The 20,696-nt window shown below is 44.2% G+C and overlaps 1 protein-coding gene across 13 annotated transcripts in view; it reads right to left on the bottom strand.

Annotated features, from left to right (window-relative positions):
• Positions 1-20,696, bottom strand: part of CLYBL (citramalyl-CoA lyase) — a 283,442-nt gene that overhangs the window by 239,618 nt on the left and 23,128 nt on the right. For 12 of the 13 annotated variants that reach the window (XR_014819830.1, XR_014819827.1, XR_014819828.1 and 9 more), the window contains exon 1: positions 19,375-19,455. The exons of the other annotated variant lie outside the window; for it this stretch is intronic. Coding sequence is in view for 8 of the 12 variants with exons in the window: in XM_084982220.1 (XP_084838346.1) it covers positions 19,375-19,439 (65 nt within the window). In the remaining 4 variants the exon portion in view is untranslated. Of the gene's footprint in view, positions 1-19,374; positions 19,456-20,696 lie in introns of those variants that run through there. 13 annotated transcript variants of the gene reach the window in all.

Raw genomic sequence — 20,696 nt, 5'->3', positions numbered from 1 at the left:
TTTGTAGAGGCCCTCCAAATACTTTGGCCAAAAGCATTGCCATTGGTCCTTCTAAATATAAGATCCACCTGTTTTGGGACTCAGAAACTCATAATTTGAAATAGTCATAGGATGACCAATGCACTTGGCTCTTTTTTCTTCTGACAATTGATAAAAGGAGACATACTCCAATATTACGAAGGCCTAACTGGTGCTATTAAAAGTAACCATGTTTTGGTGGATGGAATTAGAGACTCTCATACTAAGTGAAGTAAGTCCGAAAGAGAAAGACAAATACCATATGATTTCACTTCTATCTGGAATCTAATACAGGGCACAAATGAACCTTTCCACAGAAAAGAAAATCATGGACATGGAGAACAGACTTGTGGTTGCCAAGAGGGAGGGAGAGGAAGGGGAAGGGAGTAGGAGAGACTGGGAATTTGGGGTTAATAGATGCAAACTACAGCCTTTGGAATGGATAAGCAATGGGATCCTGCTGCATAGCACTGGGAAATATGTCTGGTCACTTATGATGGAGCATGACAATGTGAGAAAAAAGAATGTATACATGTATGTGTGACTGAGTCACCTTGCTGTGCAGCAGAAAGTTGACAGACCACTGTAAATCAATTATAATGGAAAATAAAAATTATTAAAAAAAAAGTAGGGAGTTCCCGTCGTGGCGCAGTGGTTAACGAATCCGACTAGGAACCATGAGGTTGCGGGTTCGATCCCTGCCCTTGCTCAGTGGGTTAATGATCCGGCGTTGCCGTGAGCTGTGGTGTAGGTTGCAGATGCGGCTCGGATCCCGCGTTGCTGTGGCTCTGGCGTAGGCCGGTGGCTACAGCTCCGATTCAACCCCTAGCCTGGGAACCTCCATATGCCGCGGGAGCGGCCCAAGAAATAGCAACAATAACAACAACAACAACAACAAAAAAGACAAAAGACAAAAAAAAAAAAAAAAAAAAAAAAGTAGCCATGTTTTGGTAGAGCATCTTTTCACAGTGCGCCCTTGGGAGATGAAGACTTGAAGCTCCCATGTTGCAACCTGGAGATTTCATCTGTTGAAAAAGACAGCTCCAGAAGAATTCTCTTCGATCTCATTGGGAAGGCCCCATTAAGTACCATTAACCAACCCTTCTGCCACCAAATTCCGAGGAACAGACTCCTGGATTCATGTAATACACCTAAAGAAAGTGCCAAACCCTGACTGAAACTGCACTTATCTGGTGACCTGAAAGTAAAGATTTCCCAGAATTGAAGCAGATGACATCTGACAAGATAGCTTTCCCCAGAAATCTGGACCACGCCTACTGGAAGCTTATTGTCAAAGCTTTGACAATGACCTAACACTTCAAATGATCTCCAATGTTTATGACCTTATTAACATACAGACTCAATAAAAAGCCTGAGGGTTCCCCCTCCTACCCCTCTTCTTACTCAAATGTGATCTTAACAGATCTCCAGCCTGTGTCCTTCCCCTCTGACATGAAACACTGTGCCCAAGCAAGGTCCTTCCTGACACTGAGGGACAAAAACTTGACTCTTGATCAGCAATGCTTTTGGAGACAAATTTAGATCAAAAGGTGGAAAATGTAAAAAAACCAATTAAACAGAAACCTCAATTAAATAGAGCTGGAAGACCAGAATAGGGAGTTTTCGTGCCCAGGCACCACAGCGTACCCCAACAGGAAGGAGAACTTGCACATGTATAGCCATGGTTGCAGACCCTGAATTGCAATTCTTTGCTGATTTTGAAAAAAAATCATCTTTGCTAGAGAAATATTTGGCAGTCTATTTCTTTCAGGTCAATACCCCTCTCCACAGTTTGGTGGGAGCCTTGAAAAACAATAGCCACAACCACAGTGAAAACTAGCAGCCTGGCAGATACTGGAGAAGGCAGGGCAGGACTGGAGCTCTTTCAAAGCCCCATTTCCAGAGAACTGTCACTGTTTGACCTGTCTGGTGGTTCCCTGGAAGGCCTCACTCTCAAGGCTGACTGACCCAGAACTGAACAGTAGTAATAGCATTTTCCCCAAGGGCATGTGTCAAAAACCATCAGAAGCAATTATTTAACATCACAGCCACCTGAGATGGTGGCTAACAGTTGGGGCAAACAACAGGCTAACAAAAAAGCTTAAATATAAAAGCTGGAGAATGAGACATCTGTAGGGGGCTTTGAAAAGCTCTGACATATTCCTGGAAACCTAAAAGGCTATGCACATGTGAAGGGCAGTTGATAACAAACCCACCTTATAAGAAATATTAACGGAAATTCTTCTGGCTGAAAGTAATCCCAGACAATAATTCAAATTCACATACATATACAAAGAGCAATTGTAAAGATAACTGTGTAATTATAAAACATGGTGTAAATCACACTTCTGTTCCTTTCTTCTCTTACCTAATTTAAAAAGCAATTATATAAAAGAATATTATATAATTGTATTATTATTAAGCCTGTAACATATAGAAGTGAAATATATTTGCCAATAACAACACAAAGGACATGGGTAGGAGCAAAGATATTCTAAGCTAAAGAAATGGCACCAGGGAGTTTCTGTTGTGGCGCAGTGGAAACGAATTCGACTAGGAACCATGAGGTTGCAGGTTCAATCCCTGGCCTTGCTCAGTGGGTTGAGGATCTGGCGTTGCCGTGAGCTGTGGTGTAGGCTGGCGGCTACAGCTCCAATTCGACCCCTAGCCTGGGAACCTCCATATGCCATGGGTGCGGCCCTAAAAAGACAAAAGACAAAAAAAATTAAAATAAATAAAATTAAAAATTAAAAAAGAAATGGCACCAGATGGTAACTCAAATCCACAGGAACAGTAAATAAAAAGGTTATTATCACAATGCTATAAAATAAGTGTGCATTTGTACTTGCATTTCCTTCTCCAAGCTTCTTTAAAAGACATAAAATTATGTTATAAGTATAACCAGGTACTACTGAATTTTTAATATTTATAAATATAATATATATAACAATAATACCACAAAAAAGAAGAAAAGGGAATTTATCTTCTGGAATTAAGTTAGTATAAATCAAAAGTAGATTCTGGTAAGTTAAGATGTATCTGGCAATATACATACAATGAAATATTATCCAGCCAGAGAAAGGAATGAAGTTCTAATATATGCTTCCATACGGAAGATTCTTAAAAATATTATGCTAAGTGAAACAAGCCACAAACAAAAGGACAAATATTCTACTTATATGAAACACCTAAAATAGGCAAATTTACAGATACTGGAAGTAGTTTAGAGAATAGGAGGTGCTGGGGGGAAAGGAGTTATTGCTTAATGGGAACAGAATTTCTGTTCGGAGTGATTAAAAAATTTTGGAGACAGTAATGACGGCTGCACAACACTGTGAATGTGATAATGCCACTAAATTGTACACTTAAAATAGTTAAGATAGTAAAGTTTATGTTACATATTTTTTTACCACAAATTTTTAAAAGATTTATATGGTAAGCCCTGGAGCAACCATTAAAAAAATACATATATAGCGAAAAATTATTAAAGAAAAAAAGTACAGGAGTTCCCATTGTGGCTCAGCAGAAACCAACCTGACTAGTATCCGTGAGGATGCAGGTTCAGTCCATGGGCCCACTCAATGGGTTAAGGATCCAGCATTGCTGTGAGGTGTGGTGTAGATCACAGATTCGGCTTGGATCTGGCGTTGCCTATGGCTGCGGCTGGCAACTGCAGCTCCACTTTGACCCCTAGTCTGTGAACTTCCACATGCCACAGGTGTGGCTCTAAAAAGAAAAAAAAAAAACCTAGAAAATATTATCTTAGGAAATAAAGGGCTAGAGTTCCCATCATGGCTCAGTGGTTAACGAATCCGACTAGGAACCATGAGCTTGTGGGTTCGATCCCTGGCCTTGTTCAGTGGGTTAAGGATCTGGCATTGCCGTGAGCTATGGTGAAGGTCACGGACGAGGCTCAGATCCCACGATGCTGTGGCTCTGGCATAGGCCAGTGGCTACAGCTCCGATTAGACCCCTAGCCTGGGAACCTCCATATGTTGCAGGAAGCAGCCCTGGAAAAGGCAAAACGACAAAAAAAAAGAAAAGAAAAGAAATAGAGGGCTAAAAAGACATGAGGCATATAGAAACCAATACCAAATAAATGCATTACAAAAAAAGAAAACTACAGGAGTTCTCATGTGGAGCAGCAGGTTAAGTATCTGGCATCACTGCAGTGGCTTGGGTTGCTGATGTGGTGCAGGTTCAATCCCTAGCCTGGGAACTTCCACATGCCAAGGGTGTGCCCCACCCCCCCCAAAAAAAGGGAAAACTACAGACCAATATCTCTCATGAACATGGATGCAAAACCCTCAAAAAAAGTCAGCAAATAAAATCCAAAAATGTATAAAAAGAATTATATGCTATGACCAAGTGGGATTTACTCCAGGTATATAAGACTGGTTTAAAAATCATTAATGTAATCTGCCACGTCAATAGGCTAAAAAAGAAAAACCACCTGATAATATCAACTGATTACAGAAAAAATGCTTGGCAAAATACTGATTCATGTTAAAAAGAAAAACTCACCAAATGGGGAATTACAAACATCTACAAAACACCTACAGCTAACATCAGACTTAATGGTGGAACACTGGTTGCTTTCCCTATGATTGGGAACAAGGCAAGGATGTGCCCTCTCACCACTCCTATTTAACATCCTACTAAAACCACAAACTATGCAACAAGACAAGAAAAAGAAATAAAAGGAATATATAGGGAAGGAAGAAATAACACGTTGTTTGTGAATGACATTACCGTCTATGTATAAAATCCCAAAGAACTGAGAACAATGGAACTAATAAATGATTATGGCAAGGTTTCATAATACACAGTCAATGTGGAAGTCAACTGCTTTCCCATATACCAGCAATGAACAATTGGAATTTAAAATTTAAAACACAATACCATTTACAACAGTAACCAAAGAATTAAATGCTTAGGTATAAATCTAACAAGACGTACAAGACCTATATGCAGAGAACTATTAAACTCTGATGAAAGAACTCAAGAAGATTTAAACGAGTGGAGAGATATTCCATGTTCCTGTACTGGAAGACTCAATACAGATCTGCCACGACTTACAACACGGTTATGTCCTGTTACCCGCTGCGTGTTGAAAATATTATAAGTCAAACCGCATTTAATACACCTAACCTACTGAACATCAGGGCTTAGCCTAAGTTAAGCATGCTCAGAACACACATTAGCCTACAATTGGGCAAAATCATCTAACACAAGGCCTATTTTATTTTTGTTTGTTTTTGGCCATGCCACAGCATGTGGAGGTTTCCAGGCCAGGGATCAAACCTGCACCACGGCAGTGACACACAGGCTCCTTCACCCAATGAGCCACCAGGGAACTCCACAAAGCCTATTTTATAATAGAGTGTTGATTATCTCATGTAAATTACTGAATACTGTACTGAAAATGAAAAACAAACTGGTTGTATAGATACAGAATGATAGCAAGTGTATTAGTTGTTTATCCTCGTGATTGTGTGGCTGAGTGAAAGCTGCAGCTTGTCACCTCTGCCTAGCATCATAAGAGAGTACTATACCCCATATTGCTAGCCTGGGAAAAGATCAAAATTCAAAATGTGAGGTATGGTTTTAGTGGAATGCTTATCACTTCTGCACCATCATAAAGCTGAATAATCATAAACTGAAATATGGTTGTAAACCATCGGTATGATAAAATGTCAGTTCTCTCCTTCTTAACCTACAGATTCAAAGCAATTCCAATCAAATCTTAGCAAGCTATTTTGTGGATCTCAACAAATTGATTCTAAAGTTTATACGGAAAGGCAAAAGACTCAGAAGAGCCAACACAACATGAAGGAAGACCGAAGGTGAAGGACTGACACTACCTGACTTCAAATATATAGCTACTTCAAATATATAGCTACAGCAATAAAGACAGCAAGATAGTGGTGAAAGCACAGACACATAGATCAATGTAACGGAACCGAGAGTCCGGAAACAGACGCACACAAATATCGAAATCAAGCACGGCCCTGTGGACCTCCCTGGGCACAAAAGCCTTTCCGTGTCCCCAATTTCTTGTTTTTAGGAAATGAGCCTCATTCAGCCTCCATGACCTTTCCTGAGATCCAAGGGGCAGGTTCAGATGGCTGCTGATCAGGGAAGGGAGGGGAGGCAAAGACTAGGGAGGAACAGTCAAGAAACAATAGTGCAGCCTTGGGGCAGGGTCCTGGTTCTCCCTCCAGGGATAGACATAAAGATGTAGAAACCTTATCAGCTAAAAGAAAATATTATATTCCTCATGCTCCTTTTGGAAATGAATAGCTGAAAACTGAAAAGCTTAGAGTCCTTGTGTTTCTCTCTCTCTCTCTCTTTTTTTTTTTTGTTTTGTTTTAGGCACACACCAGTGGCATATGGAGGTTCCAAAGCTAGGGGATTGAATTGGAGCTGTAGCCAATGGCCTACACCACAGCCACAGCCACGCCAGATCCTTAACCCACTGAGCGGGCCCAGGGATCAAACCTGTGTCCTCATGGACACTGGTTAGATTTGTTTCCGCTGAGCCATGATAGGAACACCTCTCCCTCTTTCGATTGCACCCTAAACACAATTACCTGTGAGGTAAGATCGTGCACCCTGAGCACACCTGCTTGTGAGTTAAACTGTGCTAAACACCTGATGTTTTTCAGGAACTTTGCTCGTTTGTCCTAATCTCTGATCAATATGTCCTTTTCACAAGTACTGTCATTCTAGGAAAAGTCAAGAGGCCGTAACCCAGAAGGCCACCGCCAGGATCACACTGAGTCCCCGACACCAGCTTCAATGACTAAGATTCCGGAAAGAAAGGAAGCATGTTTGCCCACCCCGGATTCTTATCTGAAACCCTCTTTTTCTCCTTTTAGACTCTAAAACTCCTGGCAATTCTTCTCAAGGGAGGGCAGAATCTTTAAGGCATTAGCCTGCTGTGGCCGCCTGTGCCTGGCAAAGCAACAGAAGCAACTCCTTTCTCCTTTCTCCCAACTCTGTCTCTGCATTTATACTTGGCACCAGTAGACAGAGGCCGCGTTCCTGCAACAAATTTTGGGGGCTCATCCGGGATCTGTCCTTGGGCAGGCAGCCCGCAGGGCCCTCAGTCAGGTGGGAAGCCCTGAGGTATCTCTCCACACCAGTTTCCCTTCAGGTGAGCAGAGGGTTGGAGGACTCCTCCACAGGCCAGATGGCTGAGGTCTGCCCTGTGGCAGGGCCATGCCCCAAGCACACCTGGCCAGCCACCTCAGACGTCGGAACTCTGGGGTGGAAACAGCGGTCAGAAGACAAGGACTGCCCCAGCAGCTGCCAAGGCTCTCTTAGCCTTGGGGAAATTCATTCCTTCCTTCTGCTCCTGCCCACCCGCACGTCCCACTTGGAGAAGCTGTTCTGGGAAGGAGAAAAGCAGCTTTGGGACTGTGGCAACCATCCTATCAGCATTTTGGTAAGTCCCCCGGAGGGCACTCCGAGGCCCCTAGGATCTGGTCCATTTGAGGGTTCCAGGCTCTCACCTGCAAGGCTGTTTGGAAAGGCGCCTTTCAGACTCAGGTCACAAGTTTAGCAGGACTAGGACGTCAGTCCGTTTCGATTCTTTCCATGACTTCCGTTTGGCTGACAAGAGCTCTCAGTCGTGGTTTCAGTATCACACTCTTAGGGTAAAACTAAGGCAATATGGGAGACATTTCCTCTACAATTTCAACAGATAGTCAGTCCCCTAGGGAAGATCCTAAAGACTTGTCAACCTACAGTTGTGAACCAATGACTAAGAAAATGATGACATTTTATGGTGATATGGTATGGCCTATGTATGTTCTTGATTGTGGGGAAAGGTGGCCTCTATACGGTAGTCTAAACTATTATACCATCTTGCAATTAAAGTTGTTTTGTCTTTTTTTTTTTTTTTTTTTTGGTCTTTTTAGGGCCACAACCGCAGCATATGGAGGTTTCCAGGCTAAGGGTCTAATCAGAGCTAGCCTACACCACAGCCACAGCAACGCAGGACCTGAGCCGCATCTGCAACCTACACCACAGGCTCACGGCAACACCAGATCCTTAACCCGCTGAGCAAGGCCAGGGACTCAACCCGCAACCTCATGGTTCCTAGTCAGATTTGTTTCTGTTGCACCATGACGGGAACTCCCCAATTAGAGTTGTTTTGTAACCAGAATGGAAAAATGGGAGAAATACTATAGGTCCAGGCATTTATGCAATGGCATAATAAGGAAAGCAAAGAACCAGGTAACAGGTTTGATGGTACAAGAAGAAGAAAGAGGAAAAAAGCCAGTTAAGATAACTGAGGATTCCAAAACCCCAGAAAAAGGGTAAGAAGATGACTTAGTTGCTTTAAGGGTTATGAATCCCTTTAGTCCTAATTTCCAGGGACCCTCAGCCCCTCCTCTGCTGGAGAAAAGCGAGCCCTCATCTGGCTATTCTCCCTCTCAGGGAAGAGATGCAGAAGCTCCTCACACACTCCCAGACGATGAGTTGGAGGAAAGAATGATCTCCCCATCAAAGACGCACCAGGGCACTTATTTGGCCAGGGACACCCCAGGATGGGAGAAAGCAAAGCGGCAACAGGACAGTTCCCTTTACATCAATCGCCAGTTGGGACAAATGGAGAAGGGAGACGGGCAGAGTATTATTGGACTTACAGAGCTCTGCCCTTTGGGCCTAATGAATTGGAAAAGTCAAAATCCCTCCTGTCGGGATGACTTACTTGATTCCATCTTCTCAACCTACGCCGCCTACATGGGCAGATGTCCAATCAGGATTAAATATGATGCTTGCAAATGATGAGCGCCAGCTGGTGGGTACAAAAATCTGAGAAGAGGTTCAAAGCCTCTGCGACGCTGATCTACATCAAGCGCCACTTCTTAACGATGCACTTCCTCAGACTGAACCTAACTGGGATCCTGAGAGCGGTCAAGGGGCCCTTATGCTAAGTCATTACCATCAGTGTGTGTTAGCTGGACTAAGAAAAGGATTTCCTAAACTAAAAAGTTTAAACAAAATACAAGATATTAGGCAAGAGCTAAGCCAGAACCCATCAGCCTTTTTGGAACCTATCCACCAGGCCTATAGAAAATATACAGACATAGATCCAGAAACCCCAGAGAACATGAAAATGATAAACATGACTTTAATCAGTCAGCACTCCAGACATCCGGACAAAGCTAAAGTGAATAGATGGGCAAAAGCAATGAGTCCAGGACTTCTAGGGGCAACTGCCTTTAAGGCAAACAATGCCAGAGAAGAGCAAGGGACAAAACCTAAGTTCTCAATGAGGCTCCTGCTAGAAGGATGATTCCCCAAAGAGGAAAAAAAGATAAAGTCGGAGTTTCCGTCAACGCTAAGAGGAAACGAATCTGACTAGCATCCATGAAGACAAAGGTTTGATCCCTGGCCTCACCAGTGGGTTAAGGATCCAGTGTTGCTGTGGCTGCGGTGCAGGCCAGCAGCTACAGCTCTGATTCAACCCCTAGCCTGGGAACTTCCATATGCCGCAGGGGTGGCCCTAAAAAGCAATCAGTCACTCAATCAACAAAGGAAAAGAGAAGGACGGAAACCAGAAAAGGCACAATGTGCATACTGAGAGGAAGAAGGGCTTTGGAAAAAGAACTGCCCCAAACTAAGGAAAAAGTAGAAAGACACCACTGCAGAAGCTATGGCTCTGAGGAAAGAAAATTCTGAGGAGAATCCAGAGACCATGACTGGGGGGCCTAGGGCTTCTTGCTGTATTGGTAGCTCCAATGGTCAACGCCCCATAGGAGCTCCAGGTTCAACTAGCAGTGGGGAACCAATTAATAGACTTTTTTGCTTGTTTGTTTGTTTTCTTTTTTGGCCTCTCCGAGGCGTATGGAGTTCCCAGGCTAGGGATCAGATCCCAGCCACAGCTTGACAGGATCCTTAACCCACTGTGCTGGGCCAGGGATCAAACCTGCCTCCCAGTGCTGCAGAGACACCACTGCCAATTCCACTGTGCCACAACGGAAACTCCAATAAAAAGACTTTCTAATAGACAGGGTGCAACCTATTCAGTTCTCAACTGCAAACTGACATCAATAAGTAAATTAACCCCATCAGCAATAGGGGTATCTGGATAGACTCAACAGTGCCCCTTACTCCAACCCCTGGAATGTCAAGTTGCAGGAAAAAAATTTTTTAAAAATAAAGCTTTTTCTATGCTAGATTATCTAAGTCTCCTCTGGGGAGAGAGGGCAAACTAAATGCCCAGATATCTTTTTCACTAGAGAAACAGCTTTTATGCTTAGAAGTGCCTCCAGAAAATGCCTTGAGACTCCAAAAAAGCATTAACTCCTAAAACGGAACAGGCACTGGAACCAGAACCAATACCCAAGGAAAGAGAAGGAAAAGTAAGCACGGCTGCCTGGGCAGGAGCACCTCACCCTAACAAAAAACAATACCCTCTTAGGGAAGAAGCCTTTCAAGGAATTCAGCTAACAGTAGAAACCTTTCTTAAGTGCAGCCTAATTGGACCATGCCAGTCCCTACAACACAACCATCCTGCCAATAAACCCCCCCCACAAATGAATATGGAGGTGTACAGGATTTACAGCCATTAACGAGAAACTGGAAGAAATCCATTCACAGTCCCAAATCCATTCACGCTGCTCACCACCATCCCAGGAAATTACAGTCATTTCACAGTTCTTGACTTAAAAGATGCCTTCTTTTGTATTCCATTAAAAAAAGAAATCTCAATTATTGTTTGCCTTTGAATGGCGAGATGTGGAAACCAAGGCCTCCAGCCAATACTACTGGACAGAATTATCTCAGGGACTTAAAAATGCCCACAGTTTTTCAGTGAAATACTAGCCAAGGATCTGCTAGGGCTCCACCCTGATCAGGGTATTGTTTTGCAATACTCTGATCACCAGCCCTGATGCCAAACACTGCTTGCCCAACACCATCACAGTCTTAAATCACCTGGCATGGTGCAGTTCTAAAGCTCCAGACAGAAAAGCCCAAATATGTAAACAACAAGTGACTTACCTGGGATTCAAACTTCAAAAGGGACCAAGAGCCTAATGGCTAATAGAAAACAAGTCATTTGTGGCCTTAGCATCCCAAAGAAGCACAGACAACTCCTCGGATTCTTGGGCATGGCTGGATTCTGTTGTATTTGGATTCCCAATTCTGGGCTTATCACCAAACCTTTATAGGAAGCTCTGAAAGCAAAGAATCTGAAACTCTGGTATGGACAGGCGGATGTCTAACAGCTTATGATACCATAAAACAAACTTATGACTGCACCAGCGTCAGGATTACCAGACTTACAGAAAGAATTCCAACTGTGTACTCATGAAAGACAGGGAATGGCCTTAGGAGGGCTGAGTCAGATGCCTGGAGAAATCCCTAGACCAGTGGCTTATGTATGAAAGCAATTAGACAACATGGCAGCCTAGATGCCTCCTAGCCTACGAGCAGGGGCAGCCACATGCAATCTGCTCAAGGAAGTAGAAAAATTCACCCGGGGCCAACCCACCACAAGTATATGCACCACATCAAGTTTTGGTGCTTCTGGAACCAAAAAGGGGGTTACTGGGTCATCGCAGGCAGGATGGGAAAATACCAAGCCATTCTCCTTGACAATCTGAACGTCGCCATTCAGACAGTCACCTCCCTAAATCCTGCCACTCTGATGCCTACTCCTTCTGGGGGAGGACAAACCAGTCATGATTGCCTTAGGTATTAGAAATGGTCGTTCCAGCCGACTCAGTCTGTGAGACAGGCCACTAGAAAAGGCCAGTCAGGATTTGTCCACCAACGGGAGCAGCCTCATGAGCAATGGACAGAGAGGAGCTGGATATGCCACAACCACGGAACAAAAGGTAAGCGAGGCCACCACCCCACCCCCTGACACATCTGCTCAAAAGGCAGGGTTAACTGTTCTGACCCGAGCACTGGTACTGTGTCAAGAAAGAAAGAGGCAAACAACTCTACTGACTCTAAATATGCCTTCATGGTGGTGCATGCACACCGGCCAATGTGGAAAGAAAGAGGATTATCAACCTCAAATAACAAAGACATTAAACATGCCCCGGAGATCTTGGCACTTCTCAGGGCTGCTCTGAGCCAGAGCCCACTGCCATCATACATCGTTCAGGACATCAGAAACTGACCTCATTTGTGGCTCGGGGCAACCAGATGGCAGATAAATCAGCCGAACAGGCAGCTTTAAGCAAGGCTTTTGTTGGGGTCTTGCTGCCCAGGTAGCCTTATCCCAACATAAAACCCCGTTACACTCCTGAAGATGATCAGAGGGCAAAAGATTGGGGTTTTGATACCTACAACCCCAGCCATCAATAGAAAATGATGGGCTAATTTTACTGTCTGCTGCCTGGTATGGTCGAGAGTAAAACACAGGATAGCACATGTTATAGCAGAGATGCCCTATGGACCTCCTCAGACCTTATCTCTGCGGACTCAACTTACAACAAACTATCCAGAGAGCGACTTGAAGCTGTTATATCTGCTTAAAGAATAACCCTAAGATGAGAAAACAGGGGCTACTGGAAGGGACTCAAAATACCAGGTAACACCCCTGTGCTGACTGGCAAGTAGGTTTTACACAAATGCTGCAAACTACTGGTTGCATAAAATACCTATTAGTATTTGTTGACACTTTTTCACAAAGAACTGAGGCATTCCCCATGAGGACAGAAAAAGCACAAGACAAGGAGTTCCCGTTACAGCATAGGGGAAATGAATCCGACTAGTATCCATGAGAATACAGGTTTGATCCTTGGACTCGCTCAGTGGGTTGGGGAACCGGCGTTGCCGTGAGCTGTGGTATAGATCACAGATGCGGCTCAGAACTGGCGTTGCTGTGGCTGTGGTGTAGGCCAGTAGCTGTAGCTCTAATTTGACTCCTAGCCTGGCAACTTCCATGTGCTATGGGTGCAGCCCAGGGGAAAAAAAAAAAAGGAGAGAAAAAAAAAAACAGAAAAAAGAAAAGAAAGCAAAAAAAATTCACGAGAGGAAACCAAGGCCCTCCTTAAAGAAATAATAACAAGGTATGGGCGTCCTGCCTCCACTCAAAGTGACACTGGATCAGCCTTCACGGTAGCTGTTACTCACGCTGCAAGTAAAGCCCTTGGCATTAAAGGGAAACTGCACTCTGCCTGGAGACCCCAATCCACAGGAAAGACAGAAAAGATGGCCCATTCCTTAGAGAAGGTTCTTGCCAAGCTCTGCCAAGAAATCCATCTCAAATGGGACACGGTGCTGCCTACTGCTCTCCTCCATTTACGGGCAGCCCCCAGAAGCAAGTCTGGGCTGAGCCCTTCTGAGGTTTTACAGGGAAGACCATCCCTCGCCTCCACTGAGGGAAATAAAACTTCTGCCTTAGCCCAGGAATTAAAAGTTAAACAATACATTCAACACTTCAGTCAATTACTAACCACAAGTCATGAGTTTAGGTCTTCCAGGTCCCCTCCTCACCCAGAAACTCCATTATACCCCTTTTGAGCCAGAGACAAAGTGTTACTCAAGGTCTGGAAAGAACCAGGAGCTGAAGAACAAGTGGAAGAACCATGGAAAGGGCCTTAGGACGTCCTTCTCACTGCTCACACTGCCCTGAAGCTCCAGGGAGTAAAATCATGGGTACACCACCCCAGGAGAAAGGGGGCTCCCCTTGCTGCACATCCAGATCACCCTCAGAAAGACAAAAGGAGCCACGAGGAGTGGACGTCTCAGCTGCCGGAGGACATCAAGCATCTGTTCCGACGAAAGGACGGAGCACCTTAAGCTAGTCTTTTATGTCTCTCATGCTCCCAACCTCGCCCCTAAACTCTCTTAAATATACTTTCCTACACTGGGCCTATTCCTGTGCTGACTCTTTTAATTATTCTGACTGCTGGATATGTGGAAACTCCCTATTTCTGGGTCATTTGGGCTACCACAGTGGGTATCCCCCCTGCATGGATCTGATTGGGTGCATTTGGCCAAGTTTATTTCTGAAGTAAGACCGGAATCACAGGGACTCAGCACTGACGTCACTAATTTTCAGCCCTCTAAGTGGCCTATCAATGATACTCTACAAGAACAAGGTCACAACTTCCTCTTTTCCCTCAATGCCGCCATACAATCTAATAGAATGTCTGCCCAGAGATTAGATAAGAAAGGACCTGAAATTACACAAGACCCCACCACATCTTGGAGGGATTCACCACGTCCTGAAGGATGGCCTTTTCTGGCTGACTCCAGAATGTGAGAGATTAAGTTACAAGGCATCTCTATGCTGGGAACAAAGGAACCACACTTTCTATCATCAGACAAACTCCACCAGTTCCTAGGATGGACACCCCTAGAATAAGGTCATAATCTGGTTACATTAAAAAGTAGTGATTTAAATAAGCTATTAAAAAAAAAAAAAAAAGGTAGTGATTGGTTTGCCACGGACTGGATACAGAGACCCATAATCTACCAGAGGCTCCTAATGGTACCCAATGGACCTGTGGAACCAGGCATAGCCATGCTTCCCCAAGGATGGACTGGCAGATGCACTCTAGGCTTCCCTTGGGCTCAAGGGAAATCACTGCAATTTACCAAAACTGCTTATCTCCCTTATCTCCATACTAGATGGACACCATCAGTTTTCAAAGGGTATGATTATTTAATCCTAGTGTAGGTCTTGAAAGCTTATCTCTCCATATAGAAGCCCTGGTGAAATTTATTCAACGAGCCTTAAATGACAGCCAGAGAAGCACTGTCTTATTAAACAGTGAGGTCGCCCCAATGAGAACGGCAGTTTTACAAAATCGGATGACATTAAAATACTCTCACTGCTTCTCACCATCACCCATTCAAAGTGCTGTACTTTCATACCAGATGAATCAGGAAATATCTCCACTTTACTTGATGATACAAAAACCCAGATACAAAAAGTAAACGGTGCAGATGCTTTTGCCTCTGAAGTGATGAATGACGTTTCAAGTTGGTTTTCCAATACAATGGCCTGGATTCCTCAGGGCATTCATTCAGTTTTTTCAGTTATAATTAAATTTATTGTCTCAGTCCTTCTCATAGGAATAAGTACCTATGCTCTGATAAAATTATTTCTATATCGTATTCCATATTTACGTAAAAAGACCACAAAAACCATCTTTCGGCCCCATCTGAATGGCACACAGTGTTCATTCCTTCCATGAGAAGCCCCCTTCGTCGCCCCCCCATTCAGCAGGAAGCAGCCAGACCAGCACAATTACCCATTTCCCTTTTTCCATTGAGATGGAAGGAATGAATTGATAGTGTGGAATTTGATGCAGACATCTTATGCACCTCAAATAGAAAAATTACACCCCTTATGCCGTTTAGGAACAAATAACTTAGAGCTCTCCCTGCACCTTTTCCTCGCTTGACTGCACCCTGAACACAGCTGCTTGTGAGTTAAAAATTACACTAAGCACCTGAGGCTTTTCTGATACTTTCCTAATTTTTCATAATCTCTGAAAAACATACGCTTTAGCAAGTATATCCGTTCTAGGAAAGGTCAGGATGTCATATCCTAGAAGACCACCGGACTACACCAAAATCTCCCAACGCCAGCTCTGATGACCAGAATTCTCCAGAAGAAAAAAGAATGTGTGCCTGTCCCAACCCTGATTCTTATATAGCCTTCTTTTTCTCCCATAAGACTATAAAACGTCCCTCGGTTTTTCCCCAAGGGAGGACACAGTTTTTAAGGCACAGGCCTGCTGTGCCCTCCTTTGCCTGGCAAAGCAATAAATCACCCTTTTCTACTTCACCCAAAACTCTCTCAGTGTTTCAATTGGGACTGGGGAGCAGAGGCTGCTTTTCAGCAGCAATATAGTCAACTGATCTTTGACCAAGGAATAAAAGCAATTTAATGGAAAAAGGGCAGGTTTTTTTCCCCCCAATAATTGGGCTAGAAAAACTAGATCAATATGCAAAAAAAAAAAAAAATCAATTAGACAGACCTTACACTCGTCATAAAAATTAACTCACGAAGGATCCTAGACCAAAGTATAAAACACAATACTACAAAATTTCTAAAAGAATACAGGAGAAAATCTATGTGACCTAGGATTTGGCAATAAGTTTTTAAATATTTAACCAAAAGCATGATCTATGAAAGAAAAAAAATTGATAAGCTTGTCTTCAGAAGGCTTATCAAAAATTTCAGAAGGCTTTAATCAAAAACTTCTGCTGTGTGAAAAATGCTGTTAAGAGAATGAAAAGACAAGTCCCAGGCGGGAAGAAAATATCTGTGAGACATATATCTGATAAAGGGGTTATATCTAAAATATGCAAATAATATTTAAAATTGAACAATAAAGAAACAACCCAAATAAGAAAAAGGCAGAAGATCTGAATAGGCACCTCACCAAAGATGATACCCAGATGGCAAAAACAAACAAACAAAACATGACAAGGTGCTCCCCATCCTCTGACTTCAGGTAATTTCAAGTTAAAACAAATTTACACCTTAAGATACAACATATACCACTATACACTACACATCTATTACGAGAGCTTTAAAATTTTTAACTAACAATACTAAATGCTGGCAAGGACACAAAGCAACAGGAACTCTGAAGCACTGATGGAAGTGCAAAATGGTACAGCCACTTTGGAAGACAGTTTGTTATAAAGCAAAATATTGTATTCCCATTTATTCACACTCGTAGGTACTTACCCAACTGATTTGAAAACGTATGTCCATACAAAACCTACACATATGTTTATAGCAGCTTTATTCATAATCAAAACTAGAACAACCAAAATACCCCTTAATAGGTTAATGGATAAATAAACTGTGGTACATCTATACAATGAAATATTACTCAGCACTAAAAGGAAATGAGTTAACAAACCATGAAAAGACACGGAGGAAACCTAATGCACACTGCTAAGGAGCTCAGCCTAAAAAGACACTGGATGACCCCAATTACATGCCATTCTGGAAAAGGCAGAATGACAGAGACAGTAAAATGAAAGTTTAGAAGGAGAAGAGAATGGATAAATAGATAAAGCACAGGAGGATTTTTAGGGAGGTATGATACTGTTACAGTAGACACATGATATTACGTACTTCTCAAAAGCCTCAAACTTTATAGTGAACCTTGATATATGTAATTTAAAAAATCATTTGGGAGATAGGGGGATCCCAGGAAAGAATGCAAACTGTGACAAGAGAGTTTTAGGGTATTACAAATGTATGAATCAACCTCACTGCAGGGGATGGGAGAAAAAGGTGACCAGACCCTATAAGACTAAAGGGAAAGGAACTGCACCTGATTACTGACTGGACCCTCCATGGTAAAGTCTTCTCCCATGGAGTATGTATGGTCTAACAATACAGGTACTGCCACACGTGTACGCTGAAACGGAATCACTGAGTAACTGGAAGGCATACGGTGGGAGCCAGGTTTCTCAAGGCTGGAGTGACGATTTCCAATCAAGGGGAAGAGGCTAGAATGATCCATGTGGCAGTGGGTTGGAATTAGAGACAGTATGAACTCATGTTTAGTTTAATACAGATACAGATGCTTATATGAGAAACATTTACAGATGTGTGTATGTGCACGGGTTACTATTCACACATACTTGTTTGTTCTGCCAGCTGAGGGAATTTAAAAGCCATCCCTGGCAATAGCACAAATACTCATGGGGAGTTACATTCCCCCAAGTTGAGGGCAAAGTATCTACATAAATCAAGCCGTGGCCACAGAGAGATGCACGGCTGGAGACAGGATGGGCAGGGAAGCATCAACAGCACTGCAAAGGGGCAACTGTTGGAGGGTTGGGAAGAAGGGTCAACACCAGCCTACGGGCAATGGTGCTGAGACCAAAAACAGAAGAAAAAAGCCTCCAGAAGCAGGTCCGATGGCCTGGAGTTGAAGTGCAAACCAACTGGGGTAGAAATTAAGGCATCCCTAGGCGGGCCTTTTAGGTTGGCCTTCAGCTTATTTACTTTTCCCAGCCCCATGCGTTCTGAAGGCACCAGGACCCACAGGACTTGACCTGGATGCAGGCCTGCATGAAAGCCTGCTGCCAGGGGCTGGGTGCGGTGTATGGGTATACTGAAAATTAGCCAGTGTGCCTAGGGAGGTGAAGAGCATCGTGGGCTGAGCCCCAGGAGCCTCAAAAGTAGGTGACTGGGTGTGGCCACTGGACCCACTGTTGAACACACCACAAAAGCGGGCCCCTTCACAGTCCAGAAAAGGGACCTTCTGCAAGGGTCTGGGTATACCCCTTTGGGAGCTCCTCTGGCCCAGGGGTGATCCTATTACCAGGCCCAGGTCTAGGAAATGGGAAAATGGGAAGCGTAAGACTGAGCAGGCCCTGGCAGGGACACCATTGATTCAGGAAACACAGAGCAAGCAGATGTTCCACACCAGAAGCAAAGGATTTGGTTTCTGAACTCTCCTGTTTTGAGAGTCATGTACCTTCTCTGAGAGTCGGTTTCCTCATCTTTAGAGACGGGTCACCCAGCTCCTTCACATGGTAGTCAGGGAATAGAATCATGTGTGTGCATGACACGGGCAAACAAGCTAGTCTCGACCAGCGGTTCTCAAAGTGTGATCCGAGGACACCTGAGGGTCCCAGAGACCCTTTTAGAGGGTCTGCAAAGTCTTCCCTTTTCTAACTAATGTGTGCAGGAGCCTGGAATTTTTTAGTAAACTTCTTCCAAAACAGCTGATATGAGATTCCAATTGTCCTTTATTACACTGAAGAGATATTCAAAAATATACAACCATGCCACTCTTCTCATTTTTCGGAAAATATATTTGTCATTAAAGATGCCATTTGTGTTAAATACAAATGGGTTTGCTATTTTTAAATGAGTAGTTTAAAATTTTGTCTTTCATTCCCCATGCTGTAAAAATGAACAAATATAAGCAAAAACTCTTCAGGGGTCCTCGTAACTTCTCAGTGTATAAAGGGGTCCTGAGAGCACACAGTTTGGGAACCGCGGTGCTGACAACTAGGGGGAAGATGGCATCATCAGGCCAGCCTGATAATTTCAGGCTCCCTTTAATAAAACACCCACACGTTCATGGTTTCCATTTGTGGGGAGACTAGCTTTTTTTCTGGGTCTGAGAAATCCAATGTTTGCACCCATTTTCCGGGCCCAAGCAAAGGCCGGCCCCCAGGGAGGCACAGTCCGTGGGAGAGACCCTCGCGGGCCGTCGGCGACCCTGGCTGAGGTCGAGCCCGCGCGCGGGAGGCGCACGGTGCTCGTGGCCCGCGGGAGTTCCCTCCAGGGACGCGGAAGGCCGCGCTCAGCCCGAAACGCTGAGCCGGGCACCGACCCTGGGCGAGCTCGGCCGGGTGGCGAGGGGACTAGGGACCTGCACTCACAGCCTTGGCAGCGCCGCCGCTGCCGCCGCTCCACGCGCCGCCCTCCTCAGCAGACGCAGCGCCATCTTCTCAACGCGCGCCCCGCCCCCGCCAAGTCCGTCTCCACTTCGCCCCGCCCTCGGGGCCACGCCCCCACGTCGCCACGCCCCAGGATACCCCTACTTCGCCCCGCCCCGCGCACGGCCCGCTTCGACCTCGTTTCCCAAGCTGCCTGCCCCGCCCCCCGCAAGCCACGCCCTCCCGCTCTGCGCACCTGCCAACTCGAGCGCTCAGACCTTCCAGGAATGTAACGCGGGGCAGAGTGGAGTCCAAGTGGATGGCTTCTTCTCGAGCATTTTTTTCTTTTTTTTTTTTTTTTTTTTTTTTTGGTGACTGAATCCAACCCTTCCCATTCTTCTGGGTTTTTTTTAGGACGGCTTTCGAGAGACCTTGCATTTTCCCAGCCAGACCTGGCCAATTTTTCTAGAGATTTTTCTGTTGTTTTTGTTAAAAGACTACCTAACAAACTTTGTGAGCCTCACCATGTGCGTGCCTCGGTTAACATTTAATCCGTCCAGGGACGGACATGCCTGTAATAGGATCAGAATAGCCGTTGCCGGCAGCTTTCTGGGCTAGAGAAGTGCTTGTTGAGGACGTGGGCAGCAAACACAACTCTTCAGCCCAGGTCCTTCCTGCCAGTCTGTCAGCAAATACAACCCCTCCATCTTCACAGTTAGGAGAATGCTAAGGTATTAAAACGGAGCTTTCCAGATGTGCGACTTAGAGCAAATTTCTTAAGCTCTCCATGCTTCAGTTTCCTCCTATAAGACAGTAATGGAAACAGTACTCACCTCACAGGGTTGCTATTAGGCTATGTTGAGTCAATATATATAAAGAGCTTAAAACTTCACCTAGCCCAGAGCTTGTGCTCAGCAATGTTAATTACTTATTAGTATTATCATCATCACACCAATTCCTTTCTTAAAACTCTGGCGATTTCCAGTGAAAAGCGTTAAAATAAAAAACAAATGGAGACCAACCCTGAAAATTCTGTGAGCAGACAAAAAACAATGTCATCATACAAGCAACGTCTGATTTAGCTTATTTCGCAAGACAGCTCAACCTAGGTCATTTCTTGCTTATGCCTCTGGAAATCATACCCAAACCTTGAACTATTTCCCAAGGTTGAAATGAGGTAACCACTGACTAGTTCCCTATCATTTAAGAAAATTCTAATATAACCAATCACTGTGAAGAATAAACAATCACTTCCTTCTCACTAAATAAACTGCTTATAACAATATATCCCTGAGCCTTGTTCCATGTTTCAGTTTGAGCTCCCA

Source organism: Sus scrofa, chromosome 11 (assembly GCF_054392235.1).
Source record: "Sus scrofa isolate SSC_HxYL_T2T_F1_AM1 chromosome 11, Sscrofa_HxYL_maternal_Yorkshire_Landrace_v2.0, whole genome shotgun sequence".
Classification (NCBI taxonomy): Eukaryota; Metazoa; Chordata; class Mammalia; order Artiodactyla; family Suidae; genus Sus; species Sus scrofa.
Note: the sequence above shows the minus strand (reverse complement) of the source record. Positions and strands in the feature narration are given on the sequence as shown.